This window comes from Poecilia mexicana, unplaced genomic scaffold, assembly GCF_051168715.1.
Source record: "Poecilia mexicana isolate PSO_F unplaced genomic scaffold, ASM5116871v1 scaffold_19, whole genome shotgun sequence".
Lineage (NCBI taxonomy): Eukaryota > Metazoa > Chordata > Actinopteri > Cyprinodontiformes > Poeciliidae > Poecilia > Poecilia mexicana.
In genome coordinates this window covers 26,047,269-26,065,908 of record NW_028263388.1, presented here as the reverse complement: position 1 = coordinate 26,065,908, position 18,640 = coordinate 26,047,269, and the positions used below count along the sequence as shown (strand labels likewise).

Sequence of the window (18,640 nt, the reverse complement as noted above, 5' to 3'; positions counted from 1 at the left end):
GATCTTTTTGTTTTGTTGTTGTTTGTTTCACTTTATTCTACGTAGAGGACATGGTAACATGCAAAAAATAGAGCAAAGAAAACTAAAAGGACTTGAAAAAGCCTGAAAGCCATTCAGAGCAAAAAAACTGTTCCACATGTTCATGTTAGCTGTAGATCCAGGAGGTAAAAACACAACACAGTTCACTCACTCACTCATTCATTTCCAGCAGAACAAAGCAGCAGCCGCCATGTTGATGTGACAACTGTGTTGCACATCTGAGAGAGTGAATGCTTCATTCAAGCACAGTGCAGTCTGAGGAGAAACTGGTGCTGCTGATGAAAGCAGAGCCTTCTGGTTGATGAAGTTTGCAGATGTTTGTTCATAACCAGCCTGTGTTTAAGGCTGACTTCTCTTCATACAAAAACAAAATAAATATATATATATATATATATATATATATATATATATATATATATATATATATATATATATATATATATATATATATATATATATATATATATATATATATATTACACACACACACAATATAATAAACAGATGCCACCTGCTGCTGGAGTAGCTTTAAGATTTGATTTTATTGAGAGGCTTTTAAACTTCAGTGTCAGAGGACATGTTTGTTTGTTGTGCTGGATTAAAGTCGGAGTGCAGTCTAGTGTTACTGAATGCATCACAATACCATGATAAGGAATGTTTATCTTGCTTTTTGACAGATGATCAATCAATTTTTAAAATTTAGCTGATGCTGGTTTCAGTATTTATATATTTTCATGCAAACAACCAAATGAACTTGTTTTGGTCACCTTTATAAATACAGTTTATTTTTGGCTTGTCTGGTGGATAACCTAGGAGCAGACTTGATGCTGATGATTATCTGGTTTTCTGAGAAAGAATTGATGTTATTGACAGTATTGATGGTTTGTTCTAGTGAAGGCGTCACAGAGGGACAGCGTCTCCTGAAAGGCCGTGGAACAGGAAGCTTCAGGTGGCTGACCATCTTCACTGTTCACACATCCAGTGATGCGTCGCTCCAAACAAAGCAGTCTCTTTAGCTACCAACAGGGACACCTTCCACATGACCCTCTGTTTTAAGGTCTGGACCTTCATTCAAAACAGAATGAAATAACAGCATTAGAATATGAAATGAGTTTTAGATGGGAGCTGTGTTGTTTCAGAAGTCGCTCCAAAGAAACAAAACCCATCCAGCAATCATTATTCTTTTTTTATGCTTAGTAATGCTCTTATAAAATACAACAAAATATGTTATTCTTTTCAAGAAATGTTTAGAAATAAAGTCATTGCATGGAAACTATTGCAGTCTAATGAACCTGAGACAATTTAAGAATTTAAGGTCAACTATAAATTGCATAAAACTTTTCATTAGGATTATTTAAAAAGTTTAGTTTTAGGTTTAATGTACATCTAGATGTTAAGTATTTTGACACATTGCATCCCTTAAAGAGAAACACCTTATTTCATTGTGTATCTTTTCCTTACTATATGCAATTTATAAGAGAAATCTTTAATGATGATTTGGTTCAAGCAATACCTCTTCATTGAATGTACTGGAGGGTCTGTATATTGTTAATGGCAAACAAAGATAGGACAACACATTGTTGCTAAAGTTTATTTCAGTTAAATAAATGCACGTATTTATTCATTTATTCTATGTTCATTTGTTTGAATGTTCCTTTGCCTTAAAGATGAAGCACATAGAAGGAAGTAATTGGTCCTTTTCCTGTCTTGACTGAAAACAATCAAGCTGGTAACTTTGCCCTGAACAGGTTATGGTGGTTTTCTTCTCCTCATCAAACCAAATGCACTACAGTCGACCCCTGTCAGGAAGAGTACGCTGTCTGAACACGTAAACCTAAACCATGATTACGTTTAGGGGGAAAAATGTTTAGGTATTAAAGTGAAGATGGGAATCCTCAAGGGCCGGGTTTCCAACAATCAAGGATGGATCCGGTGAAGCAACTTCAGCTTTGAAGTAGTGTTTGCTAGCTTCTGCTACCTCTGTCTTTCTATGATAATGGAATCATTTTTAGTCTTTTGGTTCATATGTTGAAGTTGCTTCATTGTACAGGCCACTAGAGGACTGGAGATGGTGTTGTTCCACGAAGAGCCATGTTTACTGGTTACATTTAGGTTAGTGACACTGCATGCATTGTTAGCCTTGCTAACTTGACCAGCAAAAAGGGTGAAAGAGGCAGCCAACATGTGTAGTGTGTGTGTGTGTGTGTGTGTGTGTGTGTGTGTGTGTGTGTGTGTGTGTGTGTGTGTGTGTGTGTGTGTTTCCATGTTGTCATGCCATGCTGACGACATGCCTTTTTTTTCTACTCCTGCAGTTCCGCCTCAGACTGAATGATGCCATGAATACAGTTTGTAGAATTTGGATCATGTGAACGTAACCATTTCAATATTTACCATGAGGAGGCATGTTTAGTTTGCCTTTCAGTAGTGCATTATGTAGACCTTTTGAATAAATTATTGCTACTTTTGACCAAGGGAAATGTAAAAGAGGGACTGGGTAAATGAAATTGCATGGTCTGGAAAATAAATCTTTATTTATACATTTGTGAGATGTTGCATATTTATAATTCATGCATTTGCTGATGGATTGTGCTTTTCATTCTTCTGCAGATTGGGACATTTACAAAATGAAACTAAGCTGAGTGTGAAAACAATGGTCCTCACATTAAATCGGAAAACTTTGCAATGAAATGCTCCCACACACACTATTGACAGCTTTCTCTTGAACTACTGAAGTACTTTTACACACACAAGCAAAGTAACTACAGAAGCTAACTTGTTTTTACTTCCACACTTCTGGACATTTCGTAAAGCATAGATTCTTAGACTCCCTGCCACCAGTCACATCCATATAGTATTGCAGCAACAAGGCAGTTCAAAGTGCTTCACATGATAAAACAACTTTGATGGTTGACTATAAAACCTTGAGAACTTGCTACTGATTTCTATTCGACGTCCTTGTCATTTGGATTGGTTCAGTAGCAACTTTATATTCTGTCTATTTATTCTTTACTTACTACACATATTCCAACTGGGCTTTATAACAACACTTTATTCATGAATTCAAAAAAGGAACACTTGGTAATGTGTCAGTGAAACTGTTTGCTTGAGGAAAAGGATCCCGTTGAGCTTCACACCCTCAGTGGATGTAAAGGTGAGTAAAATGACAGCCAAAGAATCACTGAGGCATTAGTGAGAAAATGACCACACAGCTGACACTTCTTCTCTGCTTCAGTGAAACACTGCAGAATCCTTCATCATCATCGTCATCATTACTGTCACATGACCAACTGAAATAAATAACTGAAATAAATGTCAGTTGTTAATCTATATGTATGAATCTTTTTACTAAAACTGAGCAAACAGCATCTTCAGATGTAAATTCATATAGTATAGTTTCCCTCCCTAGTAAGCATGTACTTTTCAATTATATAATGTACACCAGAGATATCACAAACAATATATGAGGCATCCAGAAAACTTATACACAAGATTATTCTCCAAACAAAAACCAATGTTATCTGACAGCAAAGAAACGATGCCACCAGCCTGCTGAGCTGGCTGACAAAACACACACAGACACTCAGCCAAAAGAGTAGAGCTGCCATAATTCAGCAATGACATTGAAGACAAAATTGAAATAATCCACAGTGGGAGGGTGAAATGTAAAAAAAACAAAACAGTAAAAGTCTTGGTAGGTGTTTACATGAGCGAGCAAACAAACAAAACAGGAATTTCTCAAAGCAGTACAAAATTCCAGTCAATCAACTGAATTCTGACCTTTGGTCCCATCTTGCTTGATGAGGAAGGAAAGCTTCCCTTCTATGCTGGCAAAAAAATATGTTTTGATTCATGGATATTTCAGTTATGACCAAAAACGTGCAGAGATGAGTATTAATGTTTGTACACTTCTCATATTAACCTTTTTGGGTCACTGCCAAAACGGAGACATCAACTAAAATATGACATTCATTTAATTGTTTGATGCAATTAAATGAATATATATATATATATATATATATATATATATATATATATATATATATATATATATATATATATTTTTTTTTTTTTTTTTTTTTTTTTTTTTTTTTGGGGGGGGTGGGGGGGTTTCCTCAAGTGATGGAGCTACATTTTCATTTTCAGGAGTGCCATGCACCTCTGAAGGTTCCTAGGTGGGGGATCAGACAGAGCGCAGTCCAAAGATGTCCAAAGTTTCTTCTAACTTGCACTGGAATTTATACTGGAGTATCAGAGTAAAGGGGGTGTAATATTAATGCATGCCATACTTTTCAAATTATTATTAGTGACAGTTCTTTAACCATACATAATGATGTATAGTTAAAGAAGTGCCTTCCACTTCACATTTATGCTCTACATTGTGTTTTTGTCATGTTAAATCCTAATAAACTACATTAAAGTCTGTGCTTGTAACATAATAAAATATATAAAATAAAGTATGTATATACTTTATTATATATAAACAGGGGTGAAAGTAAGGGGGTACGGTCGGGTACTGCGTACCCCTAAAAGATTTAGTGGGGGACGCAGCACCTGCAAGAGAGGGGAGCGGCTGTCTGCTGTAAAGAATCAGTGGGTTCACTGTGCAGCCGTGACTGATTAGTTTTTCAAGAACAATCTAAAACACGACTTAATCAGTTAATAAATAACTTTTTTTCCCATTTCATATTGTTTCTGAACTCTTAGTGCTTTGCTCGATCGCGGAAGGTTTTGAGTCGATCTCATCATTAGGAGAAACTGAACGCCGCCAGGAGGCTGAGACCAGCAGGTCCTCCTCTGATTGGTTTATCAAAACGTTCGTAACTTTATTAAAGAACAACAACAAAAAATCAACAAAACGTTTTCAAATTAATGACCCAACAATAATAATCTCAGTAATTATTGTTTCAACAAGGTGTTGCGCAATTCTGTGCGTTTCGGTTCCATTACCAAAATAACGAGCAGAACAGGAGTTTAACATTAACTAATTAACCACCGCTGTGTTCAGGGAGGCTTAATAATGATCGCAAAATAAATATCAAGCCTGAAAACCTAATATCGGACTGAATGTTATATTTTTAACAATCTCTGGTCGGCTTGTGGAGCGTAGGAGGTTGCCATGGCAACGGGTGTGCTTAAACGACAGAGAGAGACGGAGAGTAAAAATGTGCGAGAGGTTTAGAGTTGATCACCTGTTCAGTTATTTTACCTTTCTTTACCTTTGCTGTGGCTCTTTACAGCCGCTGTAGTTTCTGAACGTTCAATAAACGACAAACTTGGACTAATTACCTCGTTCTTTGTGAGTATACATCATTTACAACAAACATCAAACACGGTAAATATGTTTCATTAAGTATTTAACAAACAAAAGGCTTCTATCACAATAATTATGTGAAATTAAATTAATTGTCTAATAAAAAAATAGTTTGGTGCTGTCGGGCTCAGAGTCTGAGAGGCTTTTCCATTATCAAACAATGTTTTTTTTTTGTTTTTTTTTTGCCTCTTATTTAGTGGAAATATTGATGTTGATGAGACTTTCTCCAAAATAATAACCTTTTTCAACATTTATAGCTCCACTGTTGAAAATGAGGCTCTAACATTCACAAATAACATTGAAATAAAATCCAGTCCAACATCTGGTTTGAGGTGATTCCTCTGGAACCTGTTGGAGGAAAAATATCCCAACTTCAGAAGATGAGCTTTAACCTAACAGAGCTCTGTGGTTCCTCCTGTCAGTATGAGAGTCAGGGTGAGGAGGCGCCATGTTAGGAAGAGAAGTGGAAGCTGCAGGATCTTCAGAACAAACAGGTCATGATGCTGGGCTACTGATTATCCCTGTCTGGACACAGGATCAATAGAACCTGTTTAAAAGCTAAAATGAATGGTTATATGCCAGACATGGAAAACTGGGATGACTCCATGCCATGATGTTCAGGATTTAGGTCTCATCTTTGGGTGTCAACATTGCAGCCAGTGGGCTGAGGGAATTTTTTATTTTATTTTTTTTGGTCATAGTACCCCCAAGAATTTAAAACTACTTTCACCCTTGTGTATAAATATATAAAATCAAGCTGTATACATACTGTTTGCTATGCGCTTTACAGCGTTAACCCTTTCTATTAAACTTTTGTTAGCTACAGTGATCTTGTGTCAGTGCGGCTCAGAGACGCTCCTCTGCAGACACATTAGAGTTTTTGTCAGAGGCGGAGCTCAGAGTTCCTGCACTATGCAGCCAATAGACTGTCTGAAAGCTGAATGCTGCTCTGGTGGAGCAAAGCTTCTCTGCAGGATGTTCCATTGAGCACTTGGAGCTACAGCTGACTGGCAAGTAAGATTGCACTTTTAAAGACTTTCAACTTTGCACTAAAGTGTTTTCTTTTAACCTCATACAGGTAAACATTTCATATAGTTTACATGGATTGAGATGATTTTCATTTAAAGTGAAAACAGAAAATATGATTTATCTCTTAAAGTGTTGATTTTCATGTTCACAGTATATGAATGAGGTTTTGGTAAATTAACACATTTGCCAGGTTTCTTATCAAATGCATAATTTCACTGAAAAAATGTCATTTTTGGATCACTTCAGGTTCATGCTGGTCACTGAAACTAACATTTCATAAAGTTCCATGCATGGAAATGACACAAAATTTACTCATTTATTATTAGTCATCTCTAATACATCCTATATTAAAGATGACTGGAGAATATGACTGCAGTTAAAGGTGTGCTCATTTTTGTCAGTGGACCAGTGTAATAATTAAAAAGCCATTTTGTTTCCTCTTTTTTAGCACTGTTCATACACCTAAAGTTACTGACTGAAGAAAGGCTCTGGGAATATGTGATGATTTTGGCTTTAATTAGTACAGCCTGTATTAGTAATGTCATGTATTCTTTACAGGCTATGCTAATCTATGCCAGAATCAGCAAAACATTGGATCACGAGGATAGAAAACTAACTGAAATATATTGTTTATGTTGTGTAGCTCTCTTGCTGTCTTTGTCATCAGATTCTGCATGTTTTACCTGCTTGGATCCAAAATCTTTTGGGTTAAACACTGGCCAAATCTGAATCAGTTTCACCTTTAAAGGTTCACTTGGAGACAAATTAGATGAATAATAAGTATAAGCATATTTAAAATCAATTAACAAAAGGCTCTCTAAGGTAATGTTTTCCATCCTTCCTTTCGTCCTGATGCTGATGCCATGCTTCAAGATTCCTTCAAATGTTTCCAAGAAACAAGAAAGGAAGTCCAGTTGTTTTCTATTTCAGCAGTCACTGCCACCTGAACAAGGCTCTCTGCAAATATTCAGCATAGTTCTGTCACTGCTTGCTAAAAATATAAATATTTTATTCCAGTATCCTACGTTCCCTAGTTGCTGCCAAAGGTTTGAGCTTTTCATGCATAAAACTACTATCTGAGGCTCCTTCAATCATATGACCTTACTGTATATATTAAATATGTTTCTAGCCTGTTTAACCTTGAAAATATATCAAAATCATGGATCAATTCCAAGAAAACAATTAGAAATACCTGAAATCTTGCCATGCTGGACAAAAGTAAAACAAGAACTGTGACATTTTGGTTTCCTCTGCTGTTTCTGTGCTTTATGGGACTATGAGCCCAACAAGTGCTTTGAAATGCCAGATCATAGAACCAGCTGCCTTCAATGATGAAACTGACAGGTTACATTTAAGATCCAGTCCAAACCTTAACTGTCAACATTTAAACTAAATTTTGTCTTTTGTTGTGCTTTTGTTTATGCAGATGGTCATTAACAACAATGAATCTGACTTCTGGGTCTGATCCGGCCCACTTCTTCCCTGATAACCCTTCTGGTATGAGATACCAATTTACACCTCAGTCTAACAAAGAGTCACAAGTAGAAATGCACATTACTTTTAGTTTGTGCATATTTACTCTCAGATTGAATTACGATATACTATTAAAATGTTTTATAACTTTACATTTTCAGGTGGCTCTTTCTGGCAATGGTCCAGGTACTGGAATTTGCATAACATTAGTATTTTTTCAAGAAAAGGAGGAAACAATTCTGAGTCAGCACTTAACATGACCTTCCAGCTGCCTGAAGAGGAATTTGATCCACTGGGAGGTCACACTGTGTGGCAGGTTAAAAACTTTACTTTCAACTCTGTTTTTTGACACTTTTATTCAACATATTTTTCATAATAATGGTGTTATTCCTCATTAGTAAAGGGATCAATAAAATGAAATGAAAAAAGATTATTTTAATTTGATATCTACAAATTTGGAATAATTCCATCATTCCTTTAAAAATAATACCAATATAACTTTGACTTAAGTTTCTTATGTTTACATAAATGACCCTTACAAAGTCAAAAGAAAATTCTTATGTTTATCTGCAGAAAACATGTAAGGTTTGATTTGTTTCCAGTTAAACACGATGGCAGTGAGACACACTATCACTGTTAACAGTTCTCTGAAACTCTGGGATTTTCCTTTTTGTTATCTTTTTTTTATAAAACAAAATAGAAAAAAAACAGGATTTTGTTTTTAATTAGAATTTATTGTTTGTAACTGCACACATGTACAATCCAAAAACAATGCAAACAAAGAAATACATATTTACAACTTTACAACACATATATATGGATACGCATATACACACATAACTCTATATAATTAGTGTGTGTGAGCTTCAGGGTGTTAATTGCTTTTAGGAAGAAGCTGGCTTTCAGTCTGTTTGTTTTTTAAGGCTGAACTGTAGTCAACAAAAAGCATCTGGACATAACTCTGCTGCTCCAGTTGCTGAGTGGCATCCTCTGCGGATCTCTTAGCATGATATGAACTGGTGAGGATCGTAGTGTTGGAGCCTATGGTCTGTGATGTGCTGGAGACCTAGTCTCTCAAAGCACTTCCTAATTACAGGAGTCAGGGCCATCGGACTATATTTTGGGAGTGCACCTAAATCTGACTACTTATTACTTTATTTGGTTACATCTCCTCTTCATTCCCAGGTCATCATCATCGTCTTCCTCACCGGATCCCTTTCTTTCATCACTGTTGTTGGCAACATCCTGGTTTTAGTGTCCTTCAAGGTAAATAAGAGTCTGAAGACGGTTAACAACTACTACCTGCTCAGTCTGGCCTTCGCTGACCTGACTATCGGCACTTTGTCAATGAATCTCTATACTACCTACATCATCATGGGCCAGTGGGCTCTTGGGCCAGTGGTTTGTGACTTGTGGCTTGCAATAGACTATGTGGCCAGTAACGCCTCCGTCATGAACCTGCTCGTCATCAGCTTTGACAGGTAGCTGAAAGTATTTTAATTTACAATTTTCTTCTAAGTGACTGTTTGGTTTTGTCTTTTGCATTTAAGAAAACTGAATATATTTACTCCTATGTAAATATGAATAATGTGACAGTTCTGCCATTATTGCTGCTTTGGGCAAGATTCTCTTGTCGTTCACAAACCAATAAAAATTCAGGAAATCAAAAGAGAAAAACGCACACACAAAAAAATGTCTAAATACCCAGTGGAGGCAGCAACGCTCCAGTTGCCTGTGACAAAAAAGCACCACTGGAACTCTGTGGTTTGTTTAGATCATACTGCAAAGAACAAACAAGTTACAGTCTCTGTTTTATTACTTTTTGTGTCTCCCCAGGTATTTTTCTGTGACCAGACCTTTGACCTATCGGACCAAACGAACAACCAAGCGAGCCATGACCATGATTGCATTAGCCTGGTCCATCTCTTTCATTCTCTGGGCCCCAGCCATACTGTTCTGGCAGTACATTGTGGGAGAGCGCACGGTCCAACCAAATGAGTGCTACATCCAGTTCTTGTCCGAGCCCATAATTACCTTCTGCACTGCTATTGCTGCATTCTACTTACCAGTGAGTATCATGGCCATTTTGTTTTGGAAGATCTACCAGGAGACAGAGAAGAGAGCTAAAGATATACAAGGTCTCAAGGGATCTGGGTCAAGCACCAACCCAAGCCAGGCTCAGAACCTGGACAACAGCAGTGGAAAAGATACAGTTGGCAGCCAGAGGATGTCATCAATCATGCTGCGCCAGATCAGCTCCCAGAGCGTCAGCAGTAGTGAAATTTGTTTGCCTTCTCCAGCGAGAAACAGGAACAATAATTCCAGCTCACCAGGAGAGGAAAACCAAAAGTGCTGTAGAACGCTATGTTTTCAGTTCTCAGCCTTCTGGACTCGTTTTCCTGCATCCAACAGATCCTGCAACACAACAACAAGTACAGTAGAGGAGACCGAGCGCAGCAGTGTTAACGGTGACATGGATGCTGCTTCAGAGGTGAACAAGAACAGCCAACATTATGAAAGCATCAAAGTTCAGAAAGGCTCAGATGGACTTACTCCCTCATCTCCTCTTGATCAGTCAGCTGCTAAAGCAACCAGAGATGCTGTGCTTGCCAAACGCTTTGCCACAAAAGCAAAAATAGAGATCAATAAGCGCAAGAATGAAAAAAAAGCAAATGAAAAAAAAGCAGCAAGAACTCTGAGCGCTATTCTGTTTGCATTCATAACCACATGGCTGCCGTACAACATCATGGTGTTGGTCAACACTTTCTGTCAGGATTGTATTCCAGAATCTCTGTGGGCTCTGGGGTACTGGCTGTGTTATGTTAACAGCACAGTGAACCCCATGTGCTACGCTCTGTGTAACAAGACCTTCCGGACAACCTTTAGGGATATATTAATATGCCAGTGGAATCAAAACAGGAACAAGCCCAATTTTAATCAAAGGCAGGCTGTTGGCTTCCGAAAGGAGCCTAGATAGATTGTAATACCAGATTGATCCATTAGGTGAAGATATTTTCTTTAGTTTAGGTGCGTCATAAAGAAACACTCACCTGTTTCTTTATTTACTACCTAAACTTGTTCAGTTTATGGGTTTTACCACATCGTGTTGGGAAGGATATGCTCGATGTATTGACTGTAACCCTGCATCAGAATCACAATTCCTTTATTATCATTGTACAAGAACGCACAACATTTTAAAAATAGCAATTCTTGAAGGCAGTGCAAATAAATAATAATATATGTGTTCAAATATCAGTGGGAAACAATACATTTTAAATATATATTTAGTAAATTATATTTGAACTTGACAGGATAGACCTTGCTTACAGTTGTATTCATAGTTTTTGTTTCATTTTTATAAATATATTAAGAGGATTTAGTAAACATTATTTATATATTTGATAATATTGTGGAGGTTTTAAGATGGACAGTGATTTTACACTCAATAATCATATAAAATCCAGAGTCTAGTTTTTATTATTTACAGAAAATAGCAAAGATAAAATTGCATGGATTACTGTCAAATAAACAGTAATCCATGCCTTCATTTCATCATGACTGGATTACTGTAATTCCCTCCACCTGGAGTCAGCCAGTCCTCACATGCCTGCAGCTGGGGCAAAATGCTGCTGCCCGTCTTTCAACAGGAACCTGTAACAGAGAGCACACACCCTAACCCTGGTCCAGGCTTCTCTCCACTGGCTGCCTGTGTATTTTAGAGTTAATTTTAAATTCCTTTTGTTTGTTTTTAAGATTTTAAAAAGTAACAACCTTTCCTAATTTACCTTAAACAAGATGATTTTGGACAGAATGATCACACATCAGAGGACTGATGAAGAGAATGAGATTTGAAAGAAGAGGATCCTGTCTGAGCATCCTCACCAGGTGAATCAGAGCAGAATGACTGAAGAGAGCTGCTGCACCTCAGAGAGCTTTAGAAAACAGAACCAGAGCTGCTTCATCATCCGTTATCAGATCCAGCACAGCTCTGTCACACACACTCAACTCACACATCATACACACCAACAGTCTGAAGTCCATGAATACTGAGGAAAACCTATCATCCCTAAGATATCGTGAATATCAGTAGAGTCACATATGTACTAAAATGTAGTAATTTCTTTATTTAAAAATCAATTTGAAATTTTTTTAAACTTCTAAAAAAATTTAAGTCATTATACAGTTTTTTCTCAGTTACTTATAATGGGACCATTTCTTATTGACTTTTGCTATTTACTAGTTATTCCTAATTAAGCAATGCAATAATTTAATATTTAGTCAAGTTATAACTTTAACAGTGAAAACATTTTCTTACATTTACAGGAAATGACATCAGATTTGTTTCATGCTGCTTCATATTAAGGCAACGTTCACAAGCTGCCAACCAGCAGCTCAGGTGTGGTTTTTGGTTTCATGTTTCACCAGACGAGTTGCTTGTAGACGCTGTAATGTGTGTGATCAGATCAGAGCTTTGCTGTGATTAAAGATTTCTTAGGTTCATGATCTTGCTTTATTTGTACTCATGCTTATCTGTTATCTACATTAACTGTGTAAATTCTGACATCCAAACAAACAGCTGCATAAAAGTCACAATAAGTCAATAAGGGATGATTTATTGATCTTTGAGGACCAACGTCTAGAGGAACAGAAAGTAACTCATCTGATATCAAATATTACACACAACAATAAATTACTTTAATTGCTGTAGTTCCATCTTACTTTTGTCTTTTACAGATTAGTGTTCCTGTTTACAGTGATCCAAGCAGTTCTATATTTTGCTTATAATGAGTCAGTATTTCTTGTAATGTGCTAAAACAGAGTTCAGTAAGTTTTTAGGTTTTCAGAAGGTTAATTTGTTTTTCTTTGGATTTTGACTGTATTGTCACTCATTTCTGTTTTCAGCCCCCTTGATGAGTATTAAGGTCTGTATTTTCCCCCTAAAATGATATAAGCAGCTCAGGTGTGCACCACCATTCACTTGATCCAGTTATGGTTTGTTAAAACTCAGCTAATATCATTTTAGGTATAACCTTGCTGGTGCTAAAATACAGGATTTCTTCGTCCAACAGAGTAACTTCTGACAGAAATGGTAAATGTATTTCTGGAACTCTACTGGTAAAAAACTAGATACTGATAAAAACTGGTTTTCTAAAATGTTCCAAAGACATACAGGTGGTGCTTTAGGAGCCTTTCCTCTTGACGATTTCTGTCAGAGTTGCAAAGTTTAAAACAATCAAAAATATAAATTATTCCTCTAAAACTCAGTAAGGTCTTTGCTTGAAAACAAGTGAGAAAGTAGCCAATGAAACTATTTTAAAGGCTCTTAAAAACAACAACAAAGAAATACTTAATGTCACCAATCTCAAACATGAATAGGAAGTCTTGTTCTTGAAGGAAAAATCTGAAGAAAGAAAAAACAAAGGGCAAAGATCTGATCAACTCATTCATTTGTGTGAATGTCTTTCATTGTGTGTATTCAAACACAGAAATGGTCAAACAAAAATATTGACAATGAAGGACAGGATTCATAAGATAGAAAGTTTGTTGAAACATTCACATGCAGATTTACAGCAGACCAAACGATGTTTCTTCTGTCACCTTCTTTAAGTCACATGACTTAAAGAACAGATATAGTTATAGTACTTATACAGGTGCTGGTCATAAAATTAGAATATTGTGATAAAGTTCATTATTTTCCATAATGTCATGATAAAAATTAAATTGTCATATATTTTAGATTCATTGCACACCCTTCTCCACAATCTTCCTCAGGGTCCGGTCACCTCTTCTCGTTGTGCAGCGTTTTCTGCCACACTTTTTCCTTCCTACTGACTTCCCACTGAGGTGCCTTGATATAACACTCTGCAAACAGCCGATTCGTTCAGAAATTTCTTTCTGTTTCTCACCCTCTTGCTTGAGGATGTCAGTTATGGCCTTCTGGACAGCAGTCAGGTCAGCAGTCTGACCCATGATTGCGGTTTTGAGTAATGAACCAGGCTGGGAGTTTTTAAAGGCCTCAGGAATCTTTTTCAGGTGTTTAGAGTTACTTTGTTGATTCAGATGATTATTTTTATTGCTCGTTCAGAGAACCTTTTCATAATATTCTAATTTTTTGAGACAGGGATTTTGGGTTTTCATGAGCTGTTTGCCAAAATCATCAAAATTAAAACAATAAAAGACCTGAAATATTTCAGTTGGTGTGCAATGAATCTAAAATATATGACAATTTAATTTTTATCATGACATTATGGAAAATAATGAACTTTATCACAATATTCTAATTTTATGACCAGCACCTGTATATAAAACACGAATAAGCACAAAATACACATATCTGATAGAAAAAAACTAGTTCGCTAGGATAAAGTGGAATGCTGCACATTTCTACAAGAAGAATTTCATGTGAAAATCAAACAGGATGAACTGAAAATAAAGTATTACCACTTTAGGGATATATGAAAATATTTTAGGCAACAAACAAACCTGAACAAAATAAATCAAGTTAATCAGCGACAAGAATGAGTGAATGAAATATGATTGGACACAAGGTTAGAAAGAAGAAAACCTGATATTGATCCTAGGTTCATTTAGATCAGAAGTCTGTGACCTTTACAACTGAACAAGTCATTTCTGTCAGCCAAATAAAACTAATCTAGAGCCATTACAAAAAAAGACAACTTATAGTTTTAGATAAATATCTACTCCAGAAAATTTTGTGTTATTAAATTAACACAGTAAACAATTTTCAAGTCCTATTGAGATTAGATAAAAATACTTCATATTTCAAAACATCAAGACTGGATCATTGTCTCATGGAATAAAACAGTGTAAACAAACATCATACCAGATATATGTATGATGTGGTTGGTGGATACTTGAAGGCATTCAAGTATCCACCAACCACAGTGAATGTGATTTTTACAGGCATTCATTTGAACACATGCTTCTCAAAAACCTTCCAACGTAGTGTCAAAAGAAATCAAGAGAAATGCTCATAAACAGGATCCACCTGGATTAATCACAAGACACAGTCAGGATCCTGATCCTGTAATCATATCCAGGCACAAATACTGATCAAGCCTCCCACTTCCAATAGGGTGAAGAGGTTGTGTTCAGCTAATGGCTTGACCTATGATTGAGCTGAAGGTTCAGCTGATGACTAAGCTGGAGTGATCTTAACATGGATGAAGAGAGAGGCAGGAGAGAGGCTGGAGCCGTCCAGCTTCAGCAGGCGCACATGGCGATAACCTGCAGACAAGAGACACAGTCAAGATACAGTTAGGCTCACAACCTGGGAACCCTTAGCATGTCTATGCTTCAAGCCTCCATTTTAAAGTACACTATATTGACAAAATTATTTGCTCACCCATCCAAATTATTAGAATCAGATGTTCCAATCACTTTCATGGCCACAGGTGTATAAAATGAAGCACCTTGGCATACAGACTGTTTTTACAAACATTTGTGAAAGAATGGCTCCCTCTCAGAAGCTCTGAATTCCAGTGTGTAACTGTGACAGGGTGCTCCTCCATGGGTTTCCATGGTGGAGCAGCTGCATCCATGTCATACATCACCAAGTGCAATACAAAGTGTTGTATGCAGTGGTAAAGTTTGGAGCTCTTCCAACATGACTGTGAACCTGAGCACAAAGTAAGGTCCATAAAGACATGGATGGAGAGTCTATTGTTGATGAACTTGACTGGACTGCACAGAGTCCTTACCGCAACCCTATAGAACACCTGTGGGATGAATCAGAGTGGAGAGAATCAGACTCTGATGGATGAGAAGTCAGGCCTTCTCATCCATCATCACTATGTGACCTCACAAACACGCTTCTGGAAGAATGGTCAAAAATCCCCTTAAACACACTCCTTGAGAACAGCCTTCACAGAAGAGATGAAGTTGTTCTAGCTGCATAGGTGAACAAACGTCATATTGAACTCTATGGTCACATCCCTTTTCCTAATGGAAAGGGATGTGACCTTGTGAGTCAAGGCAGATGAGCAAATAGGTTTGGCAAAATATTGTACATGTGCACACACGCACCTGTGCGAAGACTGGTGAAAGGTAGTGTAAACTGCCCCAAGAAGTCGTTACTAGAGGTATAGTCATGATCCTCCACTACGAAGCGGACCAGAGTCAGGTCAGGTACGTGAACGGTGAAGTTAAACGTACAGTCCCAGCGTGGGTTGAAGCCTAAAACCAACAATAGTCAGTCAAACATGTAGCGTGTTCCTGCAGTTGGACACTCTCATTCACTGTTGGTACCATTGTTGTCCACATGATGAGTTTTCTTCTTAATGTTGTCAATGGGAACTCCATGGATCTCCACCCACACCTGAGGGTCCACTATGGAGCTGGGTTTGTCCCACTCAGGTTTAGGTAGCTGCTGAGCTGAAATAACCTTCAGCACCAAAACAACAGAGAAGATACAAATGAAGAATGGAAGTGGTCATCTAGACTTCATTACTTTTAAAATCATTTTATATTTATTACATCAGAAAACTCCTCTGAATTACAAGTGTCCTAGCCAATATAAATATTTGCAATGATGGTAAAAAGAAAGTGCTAGAGCTTTATGAATAGGGACAGAAAAAAATGATCTAGTCAGGTTCTGCATCCGAAATGGAAAATCTGAGTAGAAAAATAAAGTACAGAACAGAAAGCTGCTGCATTTAAATAAACTTATCATCAGCAGAATAAAGCTTACAGTTCTATTTTTACATATGTTCATGAAATAATAATGTTCCACCCAGTGTTGTGGTACTCGAGATCGGTCTTGGTCTCGAGTCCGGTCTTAAGACCGTTTTCTGATGGTCTCGGTCTCGTCTCGGACTCGACCGCATTTGGTCTCGGTCTTGTCTCGGTCTTGGGCTCTGAGGACTCGGCATTTTATTTCAAGACCAGTAGAGACCGCAACTGTGAAAATATCACTAAACGTGCAGCATACTGTCCAGTTTATTTGTTAACATCTTTGTTTTCAGTGGATGCAAAACGCACCAATTAAAATCCAAGCAACTACGTGTCTCTCCCCTTCCCCAACCCCTCCCCACCTTTCACTCGCACGCAGCACTCCAGGACATGCGCAGTGGTTTTCTCTCAGCGGCAGAAAATGTTTGTCTAATCGTCAGTAATATAATAGCGCTGCATAAATAGTAAGAAATAGTAAGAAATCCGATGGCCCATCGTCTCAGCAGCGCTTCGCTTTCAGAGACGATGGGGACAACGTCTAACTATTTTCGTCACTTAGAAAAGTAGCTCAAAGAAGGTAAGCTCCGTTAACGTGATGTTAGCAAAGCTAGCTGTACAGAGACACATAAGCATTGTGATGAAAAAAAGTCACTGTCTGAGTTATTGTGCGGAGATGTTGACTGACTTGTCGCATATATAGGACAACGCTATGTCCAAAAGTCTGCAATATAGTGATGTGACATTCAGAAACAGTCGATTCTTCTCCACGGCTCTTTATTTATTAGATAGGACTGGAGTGTCACTCACTGAGAGCCGTTGTTCTATCAGATTACCATACGCTGTCAGAATAGCATACCTGCAGTGAGTACTATGCCTGCGCATGCGCATTAAGAAGTCCGACCGTCAGAGGAGTTGTCAGTTCACCATATGCAGCAAGTTATGACGAAAATAAGTCATTAAATTGTTTTCAATGATAACTATATAGATATACATGTGTTGTCATGGTTGCAAAGTGTATTTAAAGCAGGTCTGGCTGCAGCTGAAGTCAGCTACAACACACGCCTGTGTAAAACTCACTTAACCGCTAAGTCAGGATGCCATACAACTGTTAATAACAGATCTACGTCATGATTCTATGTTCCTAGCATACATGCAGTGAGTACCATGCCTGCGCATGCGCCTTAAGAAGTCCGACCGTCAGTGGAGTTGTCAGTTCAGCATATGCAACAAGTTATGACGAAAATAAGTCATTAAATTGTTTATAATATGACATAATATGATAACTAGATAGATATACATGCGTTGTCGTGGTTTCAAAGTGTATTTAAAGTAGGTCTGGCTGCAGCTGGATGCCATACAACTGTTAACCAAGTGTATGATGATCTACGTCATGATTCTATGTTGCTGATTAATAAAATCATATGGTAATGACAGCGTATGCATGTCTGAGCTAAGCGTACGACTATCTGACAACGTATGCTGATCTGACAGAACACCGTGAGTTTGTATGACGATCTGACCTGACAGAACACCCGTTCTTTGTTCTAGTAATGCTCTGTGTACACTGCATCATTATTTAATTATGTACGTTGATATTTAAATTAACAAATAACTAAAACACAAGAACGAAAGAGCACGAAGAGCATGCACATTGCTCTTTGTTTTTGTTCAAAGTGGCAGCTGTAATGTCTGCCATGGTGTCAGACTACCTGGCTTCATGTACTGGGAGAGAGAGTGAAAACAGTCCCGATGAGCGCCTTCTGTTTGGTTACTTCTTGCTTGTTGCTCCTTGGTCAGTGTTCATAGTTGAGCGTTATTTACCGTCAGGGCATTGCCTCAATTGCTATGTTTAATGGTGCAACAGTGGTGGATTCTTATATGAGCAATATGGGCAAATTCCCAGGGTGTTATGTTTTTAGGGATGGCACGAGACCATCACACATTGTAACACAGAAATGGAATATTTAATATTGGTAAAATGTGTTAAGTATTTATTATCTAGGTGTTTTTATGGGGATATGGATCTTTCAGATTATTCTGAGAAGCAATTTCGATCATATTTTACATTTTATTGTGTCATGTAGCACGGCCGCTGGT

The 18,640-nt window shown here is 37.5% G+C and overlaps 1 protein-coding gene and 1 pseudogene across 2 annotated transcripts in view; one reads left to right on the top strand and one right to left on the bottom strand.

The window, feature by feature from the left end:
- The first annotated feature begins 7,821 nt into the window (after positions 1-7,821).
- Positions 7,822-10,829, top strand: chrm3b (cholinergic receptor, muscarinic 3b). The gene is made up of 4 exons (XM_088016432.1): positions 7,822-7,901; positions 8,039-8,168; positions 9,038-9,333; positions 9,689-10,829. The coding sequence occupies exons 1-4, from the start codon at positions 7,822-7,824 to the stop codon at positions 10,827-10,829; spliced, it is 1,647 nt and encodes a 548-aa protein (XP_087872558.1).
- Positions 10,830-14,831: 4,002 nt separating this feature from the next.
- The window catches only part of LOC106906862 (1-phosphatidylinositol 4,5-bisphosphate phosphodiesterase delta-3-A-like), a 32,220-nt pseudogene continuing 28,411 nt past the window's right edge, over positions 14,832-18,640 (bottom strand). The window contains exons 13-16 of the transcript XR_015766342.1: positions 16,121-16,256; positions 15,899-16,048; positions 14,982-15,100; positions 14,832-14,861 (exon numbers count right to left, since the gene is read on the bottom strand). The product of XR_015766342.1 is annotated as a 1-phosphatidylinositol 4,5-bisphosphate phosphodiesterase delta-3-A-like (transcript). The remainder of the gene's footprint in view (positions 14,862-14,981; positions 15,101-15,898; positions 16,049-16,120; positions 16,257-18,640) is intronic.

Coding starts and splice junctions, on each gene's coding strand:
- chrm3b (XM_088016432.1), top strand. CDS start 7,822: ATGAATCTGACTTCTGGGTCTGATCCGGCCCACTTCTTCCCTGATAAC. Junction 7,902..8,038: donor AGATACCAATTTACACCTCA/GTCTAACAAAGA, acceptor GCAATGGTCCAG/GTACTGGAATTTGCATAACA. Junction 9,334..9,688: donor CTCGTCATCAGCTTTGACAG/GTAGCTGAAAGT, acceptor GTGTCTCCCCAG/GTATTTTTCTGTGACCAGAC.